The following is an 18,864-nucleotide window of genomic DNA, read 5'->3' as shown; positions in this document are numbered from 1 at the left end:
ATGTTAGTGCTGTTTTATTTTAGCTGTTCTGACTTCATATTTTCTAGTTGGAGACCCTGGCCCTAACTTCCTAGTTGTCTAACTTCTAACAGAGGGACCTGTGGAGGTAATGCTTAGGGTCTGGGCTGCTGTGCTCACTACAGCAGAGGAGTGACACACTGGGGGCCTTTGGCATCACTGCCTTGAGTTATTACTCTAATGACCTGGCCCGTAAGCTGGCTTTGTCAGTGGCCTGGATTAGATAAAAACAGAAAACCATAAAACACAATATAATATACTCCTTGCTGGTGACAAAGGAGTTCTTTCTGTGCTTATCCTGGCACCGTCTTAAAGTTCTGCCAGTGACCAGGGCCATAGTTTTCAAATATTGTGTTTGATCACATTTAAGATTGTACTGATTTAAGATGCCTCATTGAGATATGTTTTGCCACTGAGAGACCAAATCAATTGTCACACACGTCTCGATTCCAGAGATGTTGGAATGTGAAAAAAGGCACGTGTAAGAATTGTGAAAAATGTTCTTTGGCTTTCAGAGGTGGGGAAATAGATTTGGCTGTTACAGATCCAACTGTTCCCACTGCGATTGTGGGAAAGCAGTTGTTGTGGTCTGTGGCTGGCATCCTATGAATTTGGGCAAATCTGGCAGACAGAGGGGTGAGAGCCATATCAGGCAGGCAGTGGGAAGGGGTTGGAGGTGGGCACAGCCGAGTTGCTTGGACAGAGAAATAGAAGATCCCCAGATAAATGCTGATGGGTCACAGCTTTCCAGGCAGCCTTTTGCTGGCAGTGACTGAGCTTGCTTCCCTTTTCTCTGAGTCTGATGGCTTGGCCTGTTCCCTACAATCCCTCATGTCTTCTCTGCATCTTTGTAAAGTCAGTGTTTATTTCTGGGTGACTGCTCTCCAAAGAAATCTGGATGGTTTCCATTCTGCTGCCATCCTGAGAGGGCGTTCTTCATAGGACTTAGGGCAATGCATCCCATACTTTTATCCCAAAGTAGTCCTCTTTAGAGGGAGAATGTATGTATGCCCACGGCCCAATTTCTAAAACTTGAAAAATATATTTATGGAAATTTTGTATCCTTTTGTGCAATATCTATTTATTTAGATATTTACTTATTTTTTTTGGAAATTGATAATCCTGGAGGAGGTACCGTGTTATTCTGGCACTGCCCTTGCTCCTTGGGTGATCTCATCCATGAGTTTGAGAAATGTGGTTTGGTGGATCATGAGATGCAGTGGACCACTAGGTTAGAAGAATGTGTATTGACTAAGAGAGTTGGCAGATCTGGGTTCCTGTCTTTGTTTTTGTGATTAACTAGCTGCATGATACGCCATGAAGCCTGACTTCATTTGTCATCATTTCTCATTGGTTGGGTGAAAATAATATTTGTCACGTTTTTCTTAAAGGACGTGGGTTTTTTTTTTTAAACTTCTTTTGAGATTCTATTTCCTCCTCTGTAAGCAGAGATAATAGGCCAGTGCCTTGTTGGTCTGTTTGAGGGATTAAATATTAGTACCTATTGCTGGATTTGACATATAGTAGAGCTAATTGACTATTAGCTCACATCACACTGCCTAACTCTTGGGGCAGTGAATTTATAGGTGAACTTAAAATGATTGCCATTTCAGTCAACTATATAGGACTTTTACTTTGAAAATACCTCTTTTTCTGATATCTTTATTTTTCTGTGTGTCTCTCTGTGGTCTTAATGGGAGGATCTTTTCCTAAATGTTCTGGACTCTGCTCAGGTTAAAATTTCTAAACAATGGAACTCTTTTTCAGGTGATCCCATCGTTTTGCAAAGTTTCTTGCCCTGTTTTGATCATATTTTTACTACTGGATTCTCAACAGAAGTGTGGCAGTCTGTAATAGAAAAGTTGGCAAAGAAAGGATTATGGCATGTAAGTAAAAGAAAATGTGGGAAAAGTGTATTTTTGATGAAATGGATTCTTTCTGCCTGCAGTGGGGAGGGGATTGTTATTTATTATTTGTTTATTTTGATGCCAAAATAACTTTTTAACTGCACAATCATTAAAGATGGAAAGTCACTGAGAGATATTAATTAGCCAGTTTCTGTTTTTTTAAAGATAGGAAACATATTCAGAACACCTAATAATAATAATATTAGCTAATGTTTATCGCCCTCACTCCTTGATCTCTGTATTCATTGTCATCACAGAAGTGTCAAGTTTAAGCCCTAATGGTAATGTGGAATAAGGAAAATGAACAATTACATGTTCATCTTCATCATCTTTTTTATACTGCATTTGCTAGTATGGAGTCAGAAGACCAACCTTTTTTGCTCTGAGCACTTCTATGTAGCTTTTTTTTTTTCAGTTAAAAATATTTAAAAAGATTTTACTTATTTATTTGAGAGAGAGCACAAGCTGGGTGGGGTGGGGGGCCGGGGAGAGGGTAGAGGGAGAAGCAGACTCCCTGCTGAGCCGGAGTTTGACTTGAGGCTGAACATAGGGCTTGATCCCAGTTCTCTGAGATCATGACCTGAGCCCAAGGTAGATGCTTAACCAACTGAGCCACCTAGGCACCCTGCTTCTGTGTAGCTTTAAGGGTCTGTTGCCCACAGGTAACAGTGAGTCTGTAGGTGCCAAACCCAGGGTCAGGAATCCAGAGAATGGAGGAGCAGAGTAGGCTGGGAGCCTAGGCTTCAGTGTCACACAGATCCCTCCTCAAATCATAATCTTCTACTTTCTGTTTTGGGCTAATTACTTCCCCCCCTGAGCCTCATTTCTTCATTTGTAAGTTTCAGAATATAAACTTGCTCCCTCAGGGATTTGGTGAGGATGAGAAATGATGGACCAAGAACACCTAATAATAATATTAGCTAATGTTTATCAAGGGCTTACAATGTGCCAGGCACTGAGCTAATGGAGCTTTATGATAGCTGGCATGTGCTAAGTGCCCAGTGAATAGTAGTTGTCGCTGATGGTGGGCTCCCAGTGTGCAGGGGAAGTTAGGTCAGAAAGGGCTTGCTGGGCTTTCTGAAGCTGGGCAGTCCAGAAAAGTCACCCAAAGTGAGGGTAACCCATAAGGACTCTAGAGCCAGGCAGGGTGAATGACTTTAGAATACAGAATGTTTCAATTTTTAAAAAGCTCATGGATTCCATCAGAATCTAATGAAATTGATGGGGTTTTCTTTGCATATACACACAGTTATGGGCATAGTTTCAAGTGATTCATCGGAAATCTCCTAAAGTCCAGGCAACAAGTTCCCTGAAGCTCACCCCCATATTAAAAGGTCTTGAGAAAGCAGGCCAGCAAGGGAAAGTCAAGAATGCTGCCTAAGTAGCAGATCCACTTGTTCCAATATTCCAGCTGTGGAGCCCCAGTCATTTTCACATATTGCAAATAGAGACATCTTGTCAAAAAGAAAAATCCAGGTCAGCAATCAGGGCTGCCAGGACACTGAGGACATCATCTGAGATTGGAGTCTGTTCAGGGTGAGCAGTAAAGAGTGGGTATCAGGCTGAAAACCTGGAAGCAAGATGTGGCCATCGGCTCAGTTCCCATGGTCCCACATCCACTAGCAAGAGCATACATGGCAGAGGTTGATGCTGAGCCTGGGTCTCCAGTCATGGCCATAGCAGAGCCTGGAGCCCTCAGAACTGTTGGCACATGTGGATGATATCAATAGGGACCTCTTAGGACATGCTCTCTGTCCTGAGAAGGAAAAATTGCTTAACCATTCTGGGATTCAGTTTCTTCTGTGACTTGAGATAGGGCCAGTGGTTTAATAACTGACTCTCTGAGAAAAAAAAGAAGTCCTGATGTATAGTGTTTGTCAATTTCTGTAGTATCAATACTCTCACCATGGCCTATTTGAAGCTACTAATAGGGCTATAGGACATGGAATTGGGGATTGAATTCTGAATTGCAGTCACTCTCACTAGCTGATAGGAGCCACTCCACAAGCTGCTTGCCAGGGTCAAACACTTGGGGTTTATGAAACACTAAAGTGCCAAGATTAATTGGAATGAGATACTCGTAAGTGATTGGATTCTTCCGCTTGCTGAGTAAGCTTTTTAGAGGGAATCACTTTTTTTACCCACTGTACTCTCAGCAATCCTGCTTGATGTCAGCTGCTCCTGTCCTAGCAGGCTTTGAGGAAATATGGAGAGAACTTAGCTCTCAGCAGGAACAGGACGTTGGCTGGCCAGGGGGCCTTCAATTACAGCTCACGCCATAAAGCCTGGCAGCTAGCTTAAAAAGAGAGACGGGGCTGGAGAGTATTTTGTTTTGTTTTGTTTTTGCTCATTTGTTTTAACCTTGAGGATAAGTTTTGCTCTAATAACCTATGTGGAGGGGCACTTGGGTGGCTCAGTCAATTAAGCGTCTGCTTTTGGCTCAGGTCATGATCTCAGGGTCCTGAGATCGAGCCCCGAGGTGGACTCCCTGCTCAATGGGGAATCTACTTCTCCTTCTCCCTCTGCCCCTTCCCCTGCTGTTCTTTTTCTCTCAAATAAATAAAATCTTAAAAAAAAAAACCTATGTGGAGAACATTATTATTTCAGCTTTTTTTTTCTCTTCCTTCTCATCAGTCATTCCTACTTTTGTCAGCGAGAAAAGACCGGCTACCAAGAAATATCCATGTCCCAGAGTTATCACTGAAGAGTCTCTTTGAGGTAAGGTGGCTTCTTAAGACATATGGTGTCAAGTCAGGCCACTTCAGGCTTGTATTTGGGACCTCAGCGAATGTAAGGGGACTTCAGCTCCCTCACTGCTAATTTATGATTTATAACCATGTCAGGCTTGGGCCACAGCTATCCAGGTTTTATTGATCACAAATTTAATGAGTGAAGGAGTTTGAAGCTTCATGTGGTTGGAGTGACTTCCATGATTCTTCCTCTGTGTTTTTTCCCCAGAAATATGTCTTCATTGGACTTTATGAGAAGATGGAACAGGTACCCAGATTAGTGCAGTGGCTCATCTGCATCGGTGCAAGTATTGAGAGTATAGGACCTTACCCTCTTCATGCCCTCATGCGACTCTGTATCCAAGCAAGTGAGTGTTCTTCCAGTTACACACCGTCCAAGCTGCCCTCCCAGCTCTGAGCTCTGGCACTCCGCTGAGCTCAAGGAGACCAGAATTTAGCCCCTGAAGGTAGAATATTCAGATGATTTGAACATGCAAGTAGTTTGATTATTCAAATGAATGAAGGCAACAGGGAACAGCATTGCTTTTATTTCACCTGGGACCTCCTGGCTTGGGGGTCCCAAGCTGAAAGGATTCTGTGTTCCTAGATGGATCCTGGAAGCAGATGAGCCCTGAGACCCAAGGAGGGGACTTGGGACAGACAGTCTTTGCTGGGCAGAGCTCCCTGAGGCCATGGAGTTTCTTCCCACTGGCAAAGGCACATATGGTCTTTCCCCCTGTGTTCAGGCTCATTTTCTCTTTAGCTAGAGGGCTGACTGCCATGAGGGTGGTGCTGGGGGCCAATACCAAGGGAAACACTGGTTCTTGCTGACACAGACTTCTTGTGGTTCTTCTAAAGCACTCTGATTTTCATAATTTTTTTTTTAAGTTTTCACCACCTGGCTATGGGATTAAAGTTTGAAAATATTTAAATTTTATCATTAACACACACCACACACACACACATACACACACAGACACACGTTAGATAAAGGCTTGTTTTCCAAGCATGTATAGCATCAGTGTTGGAGATTTACTCATACTGTTTTAGAGCCAGAGGGGGTCAAGAGAATTTTCTAGAAAGTCTTCCTCTTCTAGGCTGGATTCCCTTCCCAAGAATGAAGGAATGAGAAGGGTGGCCAGGGGCTTCAAGAGCTGGGTCACCACTTTGCTCTAGCTAGATTTACCTTGCTCTATCCATTTCATGCACTGCAGAGTCCATAAGATGCTTTATTCTTACACAGAGATTGGTGGATCCAGGATGTAAAAGTAAAGTCTGATTAAAAGCAATCTGATCCAATCCTCTCAGTTTTAAAGCAGGACTCTGGAACCCAGAGAAGTGTTCCTCTGGTTGTGAAAGTCATGGTTCCCCACTGCAGCTGCTCTTCACGTTAGCTCCTGTGGGTACAGGCAGGTATCAGTAGGACCAAGTATTTTACTTTATCCCTGATTTGTTTCTCAGGCGAAAACTCTGACATGCTGACAAGTGGTGTTCTCAGAGTTGGCAGAAGCATGTGGCTCTCCTTGATCCCAGGAGCTACAAGGAAGGAGCCTGGGAAAATAATTTTTAAATATATGACCTATTGATAGTAAGGAGTAGGATTATCCTTTCAGATACTGACCTGATTCCTGCCATTGCATTCTCGGTGCCCTGCTTGGAGCCTCTTTACCACCGGTGTCCCCATCCGCCCATCCCCACCTGCTGTTCCACAGCTACCTTCTTCACCAGAGAGCTGCTTTTGGCCAATAAGCACCACTTCCTACAGAGGTTCTCCGTCAATCTCACCCCCTCCCTAGACGTGTTTTGTAGCTCTTGACTGACTAGCACGTGGTGCAAAAGGTTAGCCTCTGCCTCATGGTGGGTCAGCACTGTGATATAGTTCATGCTCCAGAGCTCCCTGTGGGATCAGACTGAGGTAGACTTGGCTGAGACCACATCTCTGCTTGCCTCATTCCCCTACTCTGTCCCACTCCCCTCATTCTCTTTCTCCTGAGCTCCCTGTCAACAATTTTCATGTACAAGAATTCTTGTCTCAGACTCTGCCTCTAGGGAACCTGACTGAGGTTTATTATGAATAGCTTTCTCTAAGTCACCCTTTTAATTTACCAACTCTGTGTCTCCTGGATGTATTTGTGGTGAGTGGCGAACATGTGTTGGGTTCCCCATTTGGTTCCCTCAGGGTGGTACACGTTGATGTGCCTTTTTGATTTTCTGTGTGTAGAAAGAAACATCAGTCACTCATTTTAATTCCTTTCAGAGGAAAACCATCTTTTCAGGTGGTTAATGGACCACAAGCCCGAGTGGAAAGGCCGAATCAACCAGAAGGACGAGGATGGCTGCACTGTCCTCCATGTTGTTGCCGCTGTGGCCCCCTACCCAGGATACCTCATCAAGCGTAAGTAGCAGCTCCAGGCTGGAGGGTGCATTGTGGGCTGGATGACCTTGGGCATTAGAGAGCCTACACAACCAACCACATGTATTACCCATCCGTCCTTCGACAGCATAGGGCTAAACCTCACCTCAAATGAAGCATGACACAGAGGGAAGGCCATATGCAGGAAGGACGGAGGTGAGAGAAGGAAGGATGGCTGGGTCCCACATGTCCTTTCAGCTTCAGTGACTTCTGTGGGATTGAATGTCTCAAGGACAGGGACTTCTGGCTGCACTTTTTCCCTTCCTCTTCACACGGTTGGTTATTAAGTGCTTTATTTTATGCCAAATCTGTGCTAGTTCACACTGTGAACCAGACCACAGACGCGGTCCTGCTTCTTGGCTGCTTCAGAATCTAACACAGGGATTTCCTTCTCCATACTCGCCAGGGACAGACAGGCCTCGAGGAAGAGTGAGGCTGTGCATGCAAGGACAAGCTGGTTCTTTTGACACAGACATACCTTGTTAGCCTGTGAAACAGGAAGGCTGTGTGCGCTCCCACACACCAGGCTTTCTGATGCCTCTTGCTTTTCTGGAAATTCCTGGAGACAGCACCTTTTTTCTTCTATAAAACGTTAGGGTAGCTGTGATAATGAATGGTAATGGACTCCCAGCCCCAGAGGAAGGGAAGTGACAGGGAGAGGTGGGGAGTTTGGCTTGCTGCCAATCGTGGGAACCAGGCCTTGCTGCCATCTAATTTTTTTTTTCTTGCTGCCATCTTCTGATGGCAGGAGACATTGGAAAGGTAGATTTTTTTTTTTTTTTTTTTGATAGTCACAGAGAGAGAGAGGCAGAGACACAGGCAGAGGGAGAAGCAGGCTCCATGCACCGGGAGCCCGATGTGGGATTTGATCCCGGGTCTCCAGGATCACGCCCTGGGCCAAAGGCAGGCGCTAAACCACTGCGCCACTCAGGGATCCCGGAAAGGTAGATTTTTAAAAAACATGACAACTCGTGACTATTAAATGTCTGCTCAAAATTAAACATACCTGTGAACTAGACATAGCCTGGAGGCATCCTGTTGGGGAGCCCTGGCCTCTTGGGTCCTCTTGGGAACTTATAGTTTTTCTCCTCAGCATGTACTGGAGGAGCCCAGTGAGGTGTATTTCTCTGATGTTATTCCCCACTGGACTGGGTCCCAGGAACCCACATCTGGGCAAACGAGGAAGGGTGTGCTACAACTATTGTTTTGAGCTTTTTGAATTATAATTCATATACCATATAATTCACCTGTTTAAAGTGTCCAATTCCATGTTTTTAGTACATTCATAGACTTATGTAACCATTACCACAATCAATTTTATTTTATTTTTATTTTTTATTTTTTTTCAAAGTTTTATAGAGTTTAAATTTTTTAAATATTTTTTTATTGGGGTTTGATTTGCCAACATATAATACAGCACCCAGTGCCCATCCTGTCAAGTGCCCCCCTCAGTGCCCGTCACCCAGTCACCCCATGCCCCCACCCACCTCCCCTTCCACTACTGCTTGTTGTTTCCCAGAGTTAGGAGTCTCTCATGTTCTGTCACCCTCACTGATATTTCCCACTCATTTTCTCTCCTTTCCCCTTTAATCCCTTTCACTATTTTTTATATTCCCTGAATGAATGAAACCATTTGTTTGTCTTCTCCGATTGACTTACTTCACTCAGCACAATACCCTCCAGTTCCAACCGTGTCAAAGCAAATGGTGGGTATTCGTCGTTTCTAATGGCTGAGTAATATTCCATTGTATATATAGACCACATCTTCTTTATCCATTCATCTTTTGATGGACACCGAGGCTCCTTCCACAGTTTGGTTAACCACAATCAATTTTAAAACATTTTCACCATCTTAAAAAGAAACCTCTTATCAATTAGCAGTCACTCCCCTATTTCCCCCCACTTCTCCAGCCCTAAGAAACCACTAATATACTTTCTGTGTCCATGTACTTACCTATTCTGGACATTTCATACAAATAGAATCACATACTTTTTGTGACTGGCTTCCTTCACTGAGCATGCTTTCTTTCTCCCCCCCCCCTTTTTTTTAAGATTTTTATTTCTTTAGTCATGAGAGGCACAGGGAGAGGCAGAAACGCAGGCAGAGGGACAAGCAGGCTCCCTCTGGGGAGACCAATGTGGGACTCAATCCCAGGATGCCAGGATCACGACCTGAGCCAAAGGCAGATGCTCAACCACTGAGCCACCCAAGTGCCCACTGAGCATTTCAAGGTTCATCCTTGTCACAGCATGTTTCAGTACTTTATTCCTTATTATTACCAAGTAATATCCGATTTTATAGATAAACCACATCTTATTTATCCATTCATCAGTGGAAGGACATTTGTTCAGCTACTGTGAATAATGCTGCTGTGAACTTTTGCGTATATGTCTTTGTTTTGGAATGTATTTTCATTTTTCTCAGGTAGATAGAGAGTGGTATTGGCAGATCACATGGTAAGCTCTTGAGGAACTAACCAGACTGTTTTCCAAAGTGGCTGCACTATTTCATACTCCCACCAGCAATGCACAAAGGTTCTAATTTTTCTAAGTCCTTGCCAATACTTGTTACTATCTTTTTGGTGTCCAGTGTATTTTAGTATCCTCTTAGAGACAGTGGTATCCTGGCAAAGGTTTGACAACTGGGTCTTCAAAGAGAAGAGCCCTGACCTGTGGTGTTCGCCAATTTCCTTGGTGTAAATACTCCCACCATGGATGATTTCAAGCTATTAACATGATGTCATTGAACATGGGGCTGGTGCAGTAGCATACTATTTTATTGCATTTTTACCAGACAGATCCATGTTAAGATAAATGTAAAGGAACCTCATCATAGACAATAGCAAAGTGTAGTAACATAATTAGGAAGTGATGAGTTTTGTTTTTAATGTGATTTATTTATTTTAAGTTTAAATAAATTAGTTGTCAATAATGGCTGTGTTTATCAACCATCTTGTAGCATTTCTGGACATTCAATCATTGGGTCTTGTGGACTGGTGTGAGCTGTACTAAAGCTATTATTAACCTGGTAATTTATGGTTAAAGTCTATACCTTCAACCATTCTTCTCGCCTTACTCATCCCCAGCCTGAAAATGCCCAAGAAAAAGTATTTCCAGACACAACTCTTTGGTTTGCAAAGAAACAACTCCAAGTGTCCTGGAATCCAGGAAATTTGACCAGTTTTTGGGTATTTTATATGCATGCAGAGTCTTGAATTCCAACTGTTTGCATCGATAACTTGGCAAGCATTCCAATTCCTGGGACTTAAAACGAGTGCTTTCCAGTACAAGCATAATGAGAACCACATACAAAATTTAAAATTCTCTGATAGTCATATGACTATCAGAAAAGTGAAATAGGTGAAATTAATTTTAATAATATATTTTATTTAAGGCATCTATCTAAAATATTACCATTTCCCTGTATAATCAATATAAAAATTACAGAGATATTTTACATTCTGTGCTTTGGTTTTGTCCTAAGTCTCTGAAATCCAGCACATGTTTTACTCTGCTAGCATATCTTGGTGTGGGCCAGCCACATCTCAAGCACTCAGTAGACACATCGGTGCCTAGTGGCTGCCATATTGGAGAGCACAACTTAATACTATTTCTTACAAATGCTGAAACCTTCCTGAGGACATTTCTAGGCTCTTTATAGTGTTTTATTGGTCTCTATGTTTGCCTTTTGCTGATACCATACTGTTTTGATTACTGTAGCTTTGTAATACCTTTTGAAATAGGGTCGTGTGATACTTTCAGCTTTGTTCTTCTTTCACAGAAGTGTTTTGGCTATTCAGGGTCCCTTGTACTTCCTTATGAATTTTAGGGTTTTTTTCTTTTGGAAAAAATGTAATTGGGATTTTGATAGAGATTACATTCATGCTGTAGATCACTTTAGATAGTAGGACATTTTAATGATATGAAATCTTTCAACCCATTAACACAGGATGTCTTTCCATTTATTTACGTCTTCTTTGATTTCTTTCAGTAATGTTTTGTAGTTTTCTGTGTGCAAGTCCTTTACCACCTTGGTTAACATTATCCTTAGGTATCTTATTCTTTCAAAAAATATTTATTTATTTATTTATTTATTTATTTATTTATTTATTTGACAGAAAGCATGAGCAGGGGGAGGAGCAGTGGAGGGAGAAGGAGGGGAAAGAATCTCAGGAAGACTCTGTGTTGAGCACAGAGCCTAATGTGGGCTCAGTCTCACGACTCTGAGATCATGACCTGAGCCAAAACCAAGAATTGGACACCAGTTAACTGACAACCACCCAGGCACCACTAGGTACTTTATTCTCTTTAATGCTATTATATATATATATATATATATATATATATATATATATATATATAGGTATATACCTATATATATACCTATATACCTATATATATATATTTTAAGATTTTACTTATTTATTCATGAGAGACACAGAGAGAGAGGCAGAGACATACGCAGAGGGAGAGGCAGGCTCCCTGTGGGGATCCTGATGGGGGGGACTTGTTCCCAGCACCTGAGGATCACAACCTGAGCTGAAGGCAGACTCTCAACCACTGAACCACCCAAGCATCCCTTTTAATTCTATTATAAATGAGATTGTTTTCTTAACTTTCTTTTTAGATCATTTGGAATCTCTGAAACACAGGAGAATAAGCATGTGAAGGCAAGAGAGGGACCTTTCTTCATGCAGGTGTAAACATGGGCTGCCCCCCCTGACTACTGCCAAACGAGTCTTCACGACTCTTACAGGCTGTTTCTCTTCCTTTTAATTCCACCTCTCTCTCACTACCCACATCTTCATTTTTTTTCACCAGGGAAGCTCAACATTTTTTTTTAATCTTCAATTTGAACTAATTTTAGACATACAGAAAAGATGCAAAAATAGTTCAAAGAGTTCCTGTATATCTTCACCCAGCTTCTTTTAATCTTATTACCATGTTATATGTCAGAGTTTAATTATCAAAATCAAGTCAACATTGATGGAATGCTATTAACTAATACACAGAACTCATACAAATTTCACCATTGTTTTCACTAATGTCCTTTGTCTGTTCAGAGACCCACACTGCATTTACTTATTAGGGCTCCTTAGTCTCCTCTAGTCTTTGCCAGTTCCTCAGTTTTTCATGGTCTTGACCCTTTTGAAGATTATTGGTCAGTTGTTTCATACAAGGTCTATCAATTTGAGTTTGCTTGATGTTTTTCTCATGATTGGAATAAAGTTATAGATTTTTGGTAAGAATACTATAGAAATGATTTCATGTACTTCTTGACATCATACCAAGGATATGCTGAGAATATCTCATACCAAGGATACATATCTCATACCAAGGATACATATCTCATACCAAGGATATCTCAGTTCACAATTTCAAAATGTCTTCTGATGTTAACTTTGATTAGTTGGTTAAGGTGTGATCTGTGGGATTTCTCCATTATAATACCATCTTTCTCTTTGTAGTTGTTAAATATCTTGGAGGAGATACTTTAAGGTTATGCAAATACCCTGCTTCTTTTCAAATTTTTACACACTAATTTTTATATCCATTGGTGGATCTTTCCACATTAGCTGTTATGGTGATCTTTGATTAATGTTGATTTTTTATTTTCTTCTTTCCTTCTACATTTATTACTTGGAATTCTATTGCAATGAAGAGTTGTTCCTTCTCTGTATGTATGTATGTATGTATGTATGTATGTATGTATGGACTAATGGATATTTATTCTATGGGATAAAATCTATAGTTGCTCAAATCATTTCAGCTTTGGCCATTAGGCACTCCTTTTTTTCAGATGGCTCCTGTGTTCCTTTGACAAGCCCCATTCTTTTTTGAATACTTCCTTACTTTCAGACACTACAAGTTGCATGAATTTTCTGGGTCCTGCTGGAATTAACCACTTCTCCAGGGATCCCCAGGTCTTTTTGTTAAAGAATGGCGTAGAAAACAGGGTCTGGTACTTGGTGTGATTGTTGTTACTGGACTGTCATTATTTCTAAGCCTTCTCAGCAGACAGAGGTAGGAAATATATGTTCATGTACTAACCCATAGAGACATCTGTATTACTGTATTACTATATCTGCACGCAACTGTATCAAAAACCATGAGTTTATGCTGATGCCTCTGATTCAGATCTAACACCATGGTCATTTAGCCTTTAAAAATGTGTAACATCTCTCATCTATATTTACTTACTTGTTCAATTGTATGAGTTTCAGACTAGATAATCCATGTCCCTTTGAGAAACACATCTACTAACTAGATTTACATTTATTTTATGTTTGTGTTCAGTTCTTTTTGCCTTCAGTTCTAGAGCATCTAGTTCTTTTCCTCCCCACTCCATCTACTATGGTTGTTTTGCTCATTTGTAGGTATAGTTTTTCAGTGTTTACATTGCATTTTAGGGTTTTCCTCACATCTTGATTGGTTTTGTTTATATTTTGGTATGTGGAAGGGACAATAGTATGGTACTAGAAGTCTGAACTTTACAACAGGATTTACTCAGAGAAGTGTCACTTCTTCCTTGTCTCTTGACACCCTTGAGTTCCCACTTACCCCCTTTTTCTTCCCCTTTCAAATCCTCCCCTCCCCCCCGCCTAGGTGACCAGTTTCTTTCTTTCTTTCTTTCTTTCTTTCTTTCTTTCTTTCTTTCTTTCTTTCTTTTCTTTCTTTCTTCTTTTTCCTTATTCTTCCTGGATTCCTTTTACAGTAATGAGCAGATACATGTGTATTTTCTTACATCTCTCTTTATTTTTTTTACGAGGAGGGTCTCATTCTATAGATACTGCTTGGCACCTGGCTTTTTTTCATTAGTATATCCTGGAAATAATTTCATATTAGTTCATATGCATAAATGCATACATAGTTCTGTTAGATATTGTCAAATCTCCATCTGGAAGGATGTACCAATTTGCGCAACCACCTGCAATATATGAGTGCCTTTCTCTATAGTCTCAGTATATCTAAGTTTATTCTGGTCTGAGAGGTGCGAATTGGTATCTGAAGGTTGTTTTAATTTGCATTTCTCTAATTATTTAAGCGTGAGTTTGGACCTTAAAAATATATTTGAGGACCATTTTTATGTCTATTTTGCCGAGTTATATGTTCATGTCTATTTCTCATTTTTCTATAGAGTTTTGGTGCTTTGTCCTCAATTTTTAAGAATTCTTTGTTCATTAGCTCTTTGCTGTGGTATAAGTTATGAATTCCCCGCCCCCTCCAAGTTTGTAATTTGTATTCTGACTTTGGGCTTTTTTGTCACACAAATATTTTCTTTTTATGTAGTCAAATTTATCAATCTATTGATTTTTTGCTCTTGTATTTGGAGTCAGAGTTAAAAAAATCTTTCCCTACATCAAAGTTGAAGAGTTACAATTTTTTTCTGGGGCCTGTATGTTTTCCTTTTTAACATTAGATCCCTGATCCAGTGGAGTTTAATGTAAGGATCTAGTTTTACCATTTTCCAGATGGCTACCTATTTATCTCAGCATCATTTGTTTAAAGTGTTATCAAGACCTCAGGGATTTGAGATGTCACTAATTCTGGACTTTCTGTTCTATTCTACTGGTTTAATCATTCATACAGGCTTCTTCAAGTCATCTTCCAAGAACTAGTTTAAAAATTGAAAGTACACTTCATACCAAGATGCTGAAATAAAAAAAGATGGACAGTAACAAGTATTGACAGGGATGTAGAAAAATTGGGACCCATTGTTGGTGAGAATGAACAATAGTGCATCTGCTTTGGAAAAAAGTCGGGAAGTTACTCAGATACCTACCATATGACTCAGCAATGTTACTCTTAGGATATACCTCACAGAAATGAAAGCATATGCAAACAAAAACTTGTGCATGAATGCTCATAGAAGCATTACTCATAACAGCTAAAATAATGCAGGCAACTCAAATCTCTAACAACTACTAAATGGACAAACAAAATGCAGCACATCCATACAATGCAATATTATTCAGCCATAAAAAAAAGAGCAAAATACTGACACATGCTACAACATGAATGCACCTTGAAACATTATGCTGAGTGACAGAAACCAGACACAAAAGGTCACATGTTACATGATCCCATTTGTATGAAATATCCAGAATAAGGAAATCCCTACAGACAGAACCAGATTACTAGTTGCCTTGGGGGTAAGGCAGGGGGAAATGTGGAGTGACTGCTAATGCATATAAGGTTTGTTTTTGGGACGATGAAATGTCCAGGAATTGGATATTTGTGATGATTATACAACTTCATAAGTATACTGAAACCCACTAAATGGTATGTTCAAAGAATTTTAAAGGCAAAAATGAAAAAAAAAAAAAAAAAGAAAAGAAAGTGAAAGGCAACCTCTTGGTAAGAAAAAAAAAGAATTAACATTTTAAAAAGATATGTGATAAAAAGTAAGTTCTCTTTCACAAAGCCAACTATCAAGTATTTTTTTGTGAGTTTTTCCAATTTTTCTTTTCCTCTCTTAAATATAAATGTGTGCATACTCTACATTCTATTCAGCAACTTGATTTTTCCCCTAAACAATTATCTTGGCTATCTTTCCCTAATAGTACTTGCATAGATATTTTCTTTTTTTTTTTTTTAACAGCTCACAGTATTCTGTGACATGACTATATCCCATTGACGGATGATTAAATGGTTTTTGCTACCACAAACAACACTCAGAGAATATTTTCCTATATATATCCTTGTGAACCGGTAGGAATGTTTCTGTAGGATTACTTCCTAGTTAAGAGACTGCTTATTCAAAGAATTACTGTACATATTATTTATTTGGATAAACTCATTTTATTGAAATTTTAAATAGGTCACATTCACCAATCAAAAAAGATACAAAAAGTATACATAGAGAGTCTCTGTCCTTTTAAGCTCAGAAACTAATGTTACCCTTATCTTATTTTTCCCCCCAAATATTCTATGAATGCATAAATAAAAACATATGTTCAGCTTTAGGATGTTAGCATATTGGGATATATTTGGCTTTTGAAAGCTATTGTTCATGTGAACCCCAGAAAGGTTGCTCCAACAGTGTATGAGATTATCTCCATCCTGAGGACTTGTTTGATACACGGAGCGTCAGGAACCGTCCAGATACTTCAGTGTGGCCTGAATTCCAAATTAATCATGTAAAATAATTGCAGCATCATAGAGCCTCTGAAACCATCAGTTCTGGCTTATAAGCTACAGACACTCAAACTGGTTTAGGCAAAAAAGGGAATTTATTGGCTCATGTGACTCAGGAGTTCAGAGTTTGCTCCAGGTGCTCCAGAGGTGTCTTCAAGGTTCTGCCCTTGATCCACATCTCCCAGCTCTGCTCTCCGCGGTGTTCGGCTCCTGCTTGGGCAAGCTCTGTTCCAGTGGCAGCCACCTCGCTTTAGGTTTATCGTGTGCCCATTTGCCCATCTCAGCCAAAGAGGACTTTCTCCGCTCCGTGTCTCAGCTCAAGTCCTAGGGCAGAGTCTGGGTGACTTGACTTTGGTCGTCACGTGCCCTCCACGAGCCAATCAGTAGAGCCGGAGGGATGGAGTGATGTGATTGGGCGGGTACCGGTCAGGTGTTCGCCCCGGGGGCGGGGCCGGGGCCGGGGCTGGGGCAGGGCTGGGGCCGGGGCAGAGCCGGGGGATGGAATGATGGTGTTGCTCAGGCCCGGGTCGCATGTTTATCCGCGGAGCTGGGGCTGGGGCAGTGGTGGAGGATGTCGTGGTGCCTGACTGTGTGAGGTCCCATCAGGTCAGGTAGGCTGGGAAGGGGTGAAGCCGCTTTCTCAAAGGAGAACTGACATGTTCTCAGGAAGAGGGGTAATGGGTGGTAATCAAGTAAAAAAAAAAGTTCTAGCATGCCTTCAAATTGTGCTTCTTTATCTTAAAGGATTTTGAAGACCTATGTACCTCTTTACATGTTTTTACCTTGGTACGTAGAATTTTTAATCTATGAGTCAAAAATATATAAGAAAAAGTAATTTTCAGAATTGCGGACACAGTTATTTTAAAATAAAATTATTACCTCACTCCTTTATTTGGATATACTGCAACTTGATAGCTTCTCACATCTATTTTAAAAAATTATGGACCAGCTCTTTATTTATTATTTTTTTTAAAAGCCAACCCAATTTATTTTTTTAATTCTTTTTTTTTTTTTAATTTTTATTTATTCATGATAGTCACACACACAGAGAGAGAGAGAGAGGCAGAGACATAGGCAGAGGGAGAAGCAGGCTCCATGCACCGGGAGCCCGATGTGGGATTCGATCCCGGGTCTCCAGGATCGCGCCCTGGGCCAAAGGCAGGCCCCAAACTGCTGCGCCACCCAGGGATCCCCGGACCAGCTCTTTAATAGTAAAAAAATATCAAATTGTACATTCCCTTTTTGGGGAAGGATCATATTTCTAGTTTACTTTTCAAAAAGAAGTTTACCCTAATATAGTTTATGCTTGAAAGTCTAATTAATCATCCAGTGATCTTCTGGAACAAAAGTTCTTGTATAGCTTTAAATTAAAAAAAGAAAAAAAAAAGTCTGTGATTTAAGACTCAAGGGGTTAACTTTTTTCTAGATTTAATTATGACAAAATTATTACTACAGATATCATCAAAGCAACAGAAATATATTAAAATCTTCTGTAACTAATGATTAAAGATGAAAATAATAATTTTGGAGGGCAGGAAGAGGTGGGTAGATTGTAGTGCCTTTTATTTATTTATTTTATTTATTTATTTTTTAAAGATTTATGTATTTGAGAAAGCGGGAGAGAGAGGGAGAGCATGCGGTGGGGGCGGGGGCAGAGGGAGAGGGAGAATCTTCAAGATGACCCCCCGCTGAGCATGGAGTCCGATGGGGTTTCCATCCCAGGACCCTGAGCTGAAATCAAGAGTCAGATGCTTGACTGATTGATCCAGGCGCCCCTGTAGTTCCTTTTAAAAGGTGCTTATAGGCACCCAATTTTCCCTTCAGTTGGTACTCTGGAGGTCAGCAATTTTCACCTCCTCTGGGGCAGTGCATTAATTAACAATTAGTTCTCTGTGCTCTGTAACAAATCACCATAAATGTAGTGGCTCAAAACCACACCTGTTGACCAGCTCAGGGTTCTATAGGTCAGTAGTGGTGTGATATGATGGGACTGAGTTTTTGGCTTGCTGTCTCCCGAGGCCAAAATCAAGGTGCTGAGGGAGGCTGTTTTCTCATCTGGAGTGTGGGCCTTCTTTCAGGCTCACATGGTTGTGGCAGAACCCATTTCCCCCTGGTTATAGGAATGAGGTCCCTGTTTTCTTGCCAGCTCTCAGCCGGAGGCTGCTGTCAGCTTCTACAGGCCACACACATTCCTTGTCATGTGGCCCCCTCTCTCTTCAAAACCAGCAGGGGAGAATTTTCTGTGCATTCTGTCTCGTATTTTAAATCTTTACCCTTTTCCTGACCTCTAGACCTTTGACCTTCCTGGTTCATGTGATTAGGTCACAGTAATCTCCCTATCTTAAGGTCAACTGCTTTGGGACCTTGGTTGCATTTGCAGCATCTCATTACATTTAGGTTTCATGTTTGATTGAGTACCTGGGGGAGAAGGTGTGTGCGCACCAGGCAGGGGTTTGGAATCTGGGGGCCTATCTTATAATTCTGTCTGCCTCGGTGAGATATTCCATGGATAAAAGTTTGACTTTAAATTTTGTCTCATTTTTGTAAATGGGAGAACGGCCATTGTGACTGGGGAGATGAAAGGGAGTGCCATGGGCAGGATGATATTTAGGGTACAGGTGCCGTGTTAAGGCAGTGGATTTTAGGAAAGCCTGGGTAT

The 18,864-nt window shown here is 41.0% G+C and overlaps 1 protein-coding gene across 4 annotated transcripts in view; it reads left to right on the top strand.

Moving 5' to 3' along the window:
• The window catches only part of TRANK1 (tetratricopeptide repeat and ankyrin repeat containing 1), a 105,892-nt gene that overhangs the window by 34,928 nt on the left and 52,100 nt on the right, over positions 1–18,864 (top strand). For all 4 annotated transcript variants that reach the window (XM_072726409.1, XM_072726405.1, XM_072726406.1 and 1 more), the window contains 4 exons: positions 1,786–1,904; positions 4,560–4,643; positions 4,884–5,022; positions 6,912–7,049. In XM_072726409.1, coding sequence (XP_072582510.1) covers positions 1,786–1,904; positions 4,560–4,643; positions 4,884–5,022; positions 6,912–7,049 — 480 coding nt within the window. The remainder of the gene's footprint in view (positions 1–1,785; positions 1,905–4,559; positions 4,644–4,883; positions 5,023–6,911; positions 7,050–18,864) is intronic.

This window comes from Vulpes vulpes, chromosome 11 (genome assembly GCF_048418805.1).
Source record: "Vulpes vulpes isolate BD-2025 chromosome 11, VulVul3, whole genome shotgun sequence".
Taxonomy (NCBI): Eukaryota; Metazoa; Chordata; class Mammalia; order Carnivora; family Canidae; genus Vulpes; species Vulpes vulpes.
Note: the sequence above shows the minus strand (reverse complement) of the source record. Positions and strands in the feature narration are given on the sequence as shown.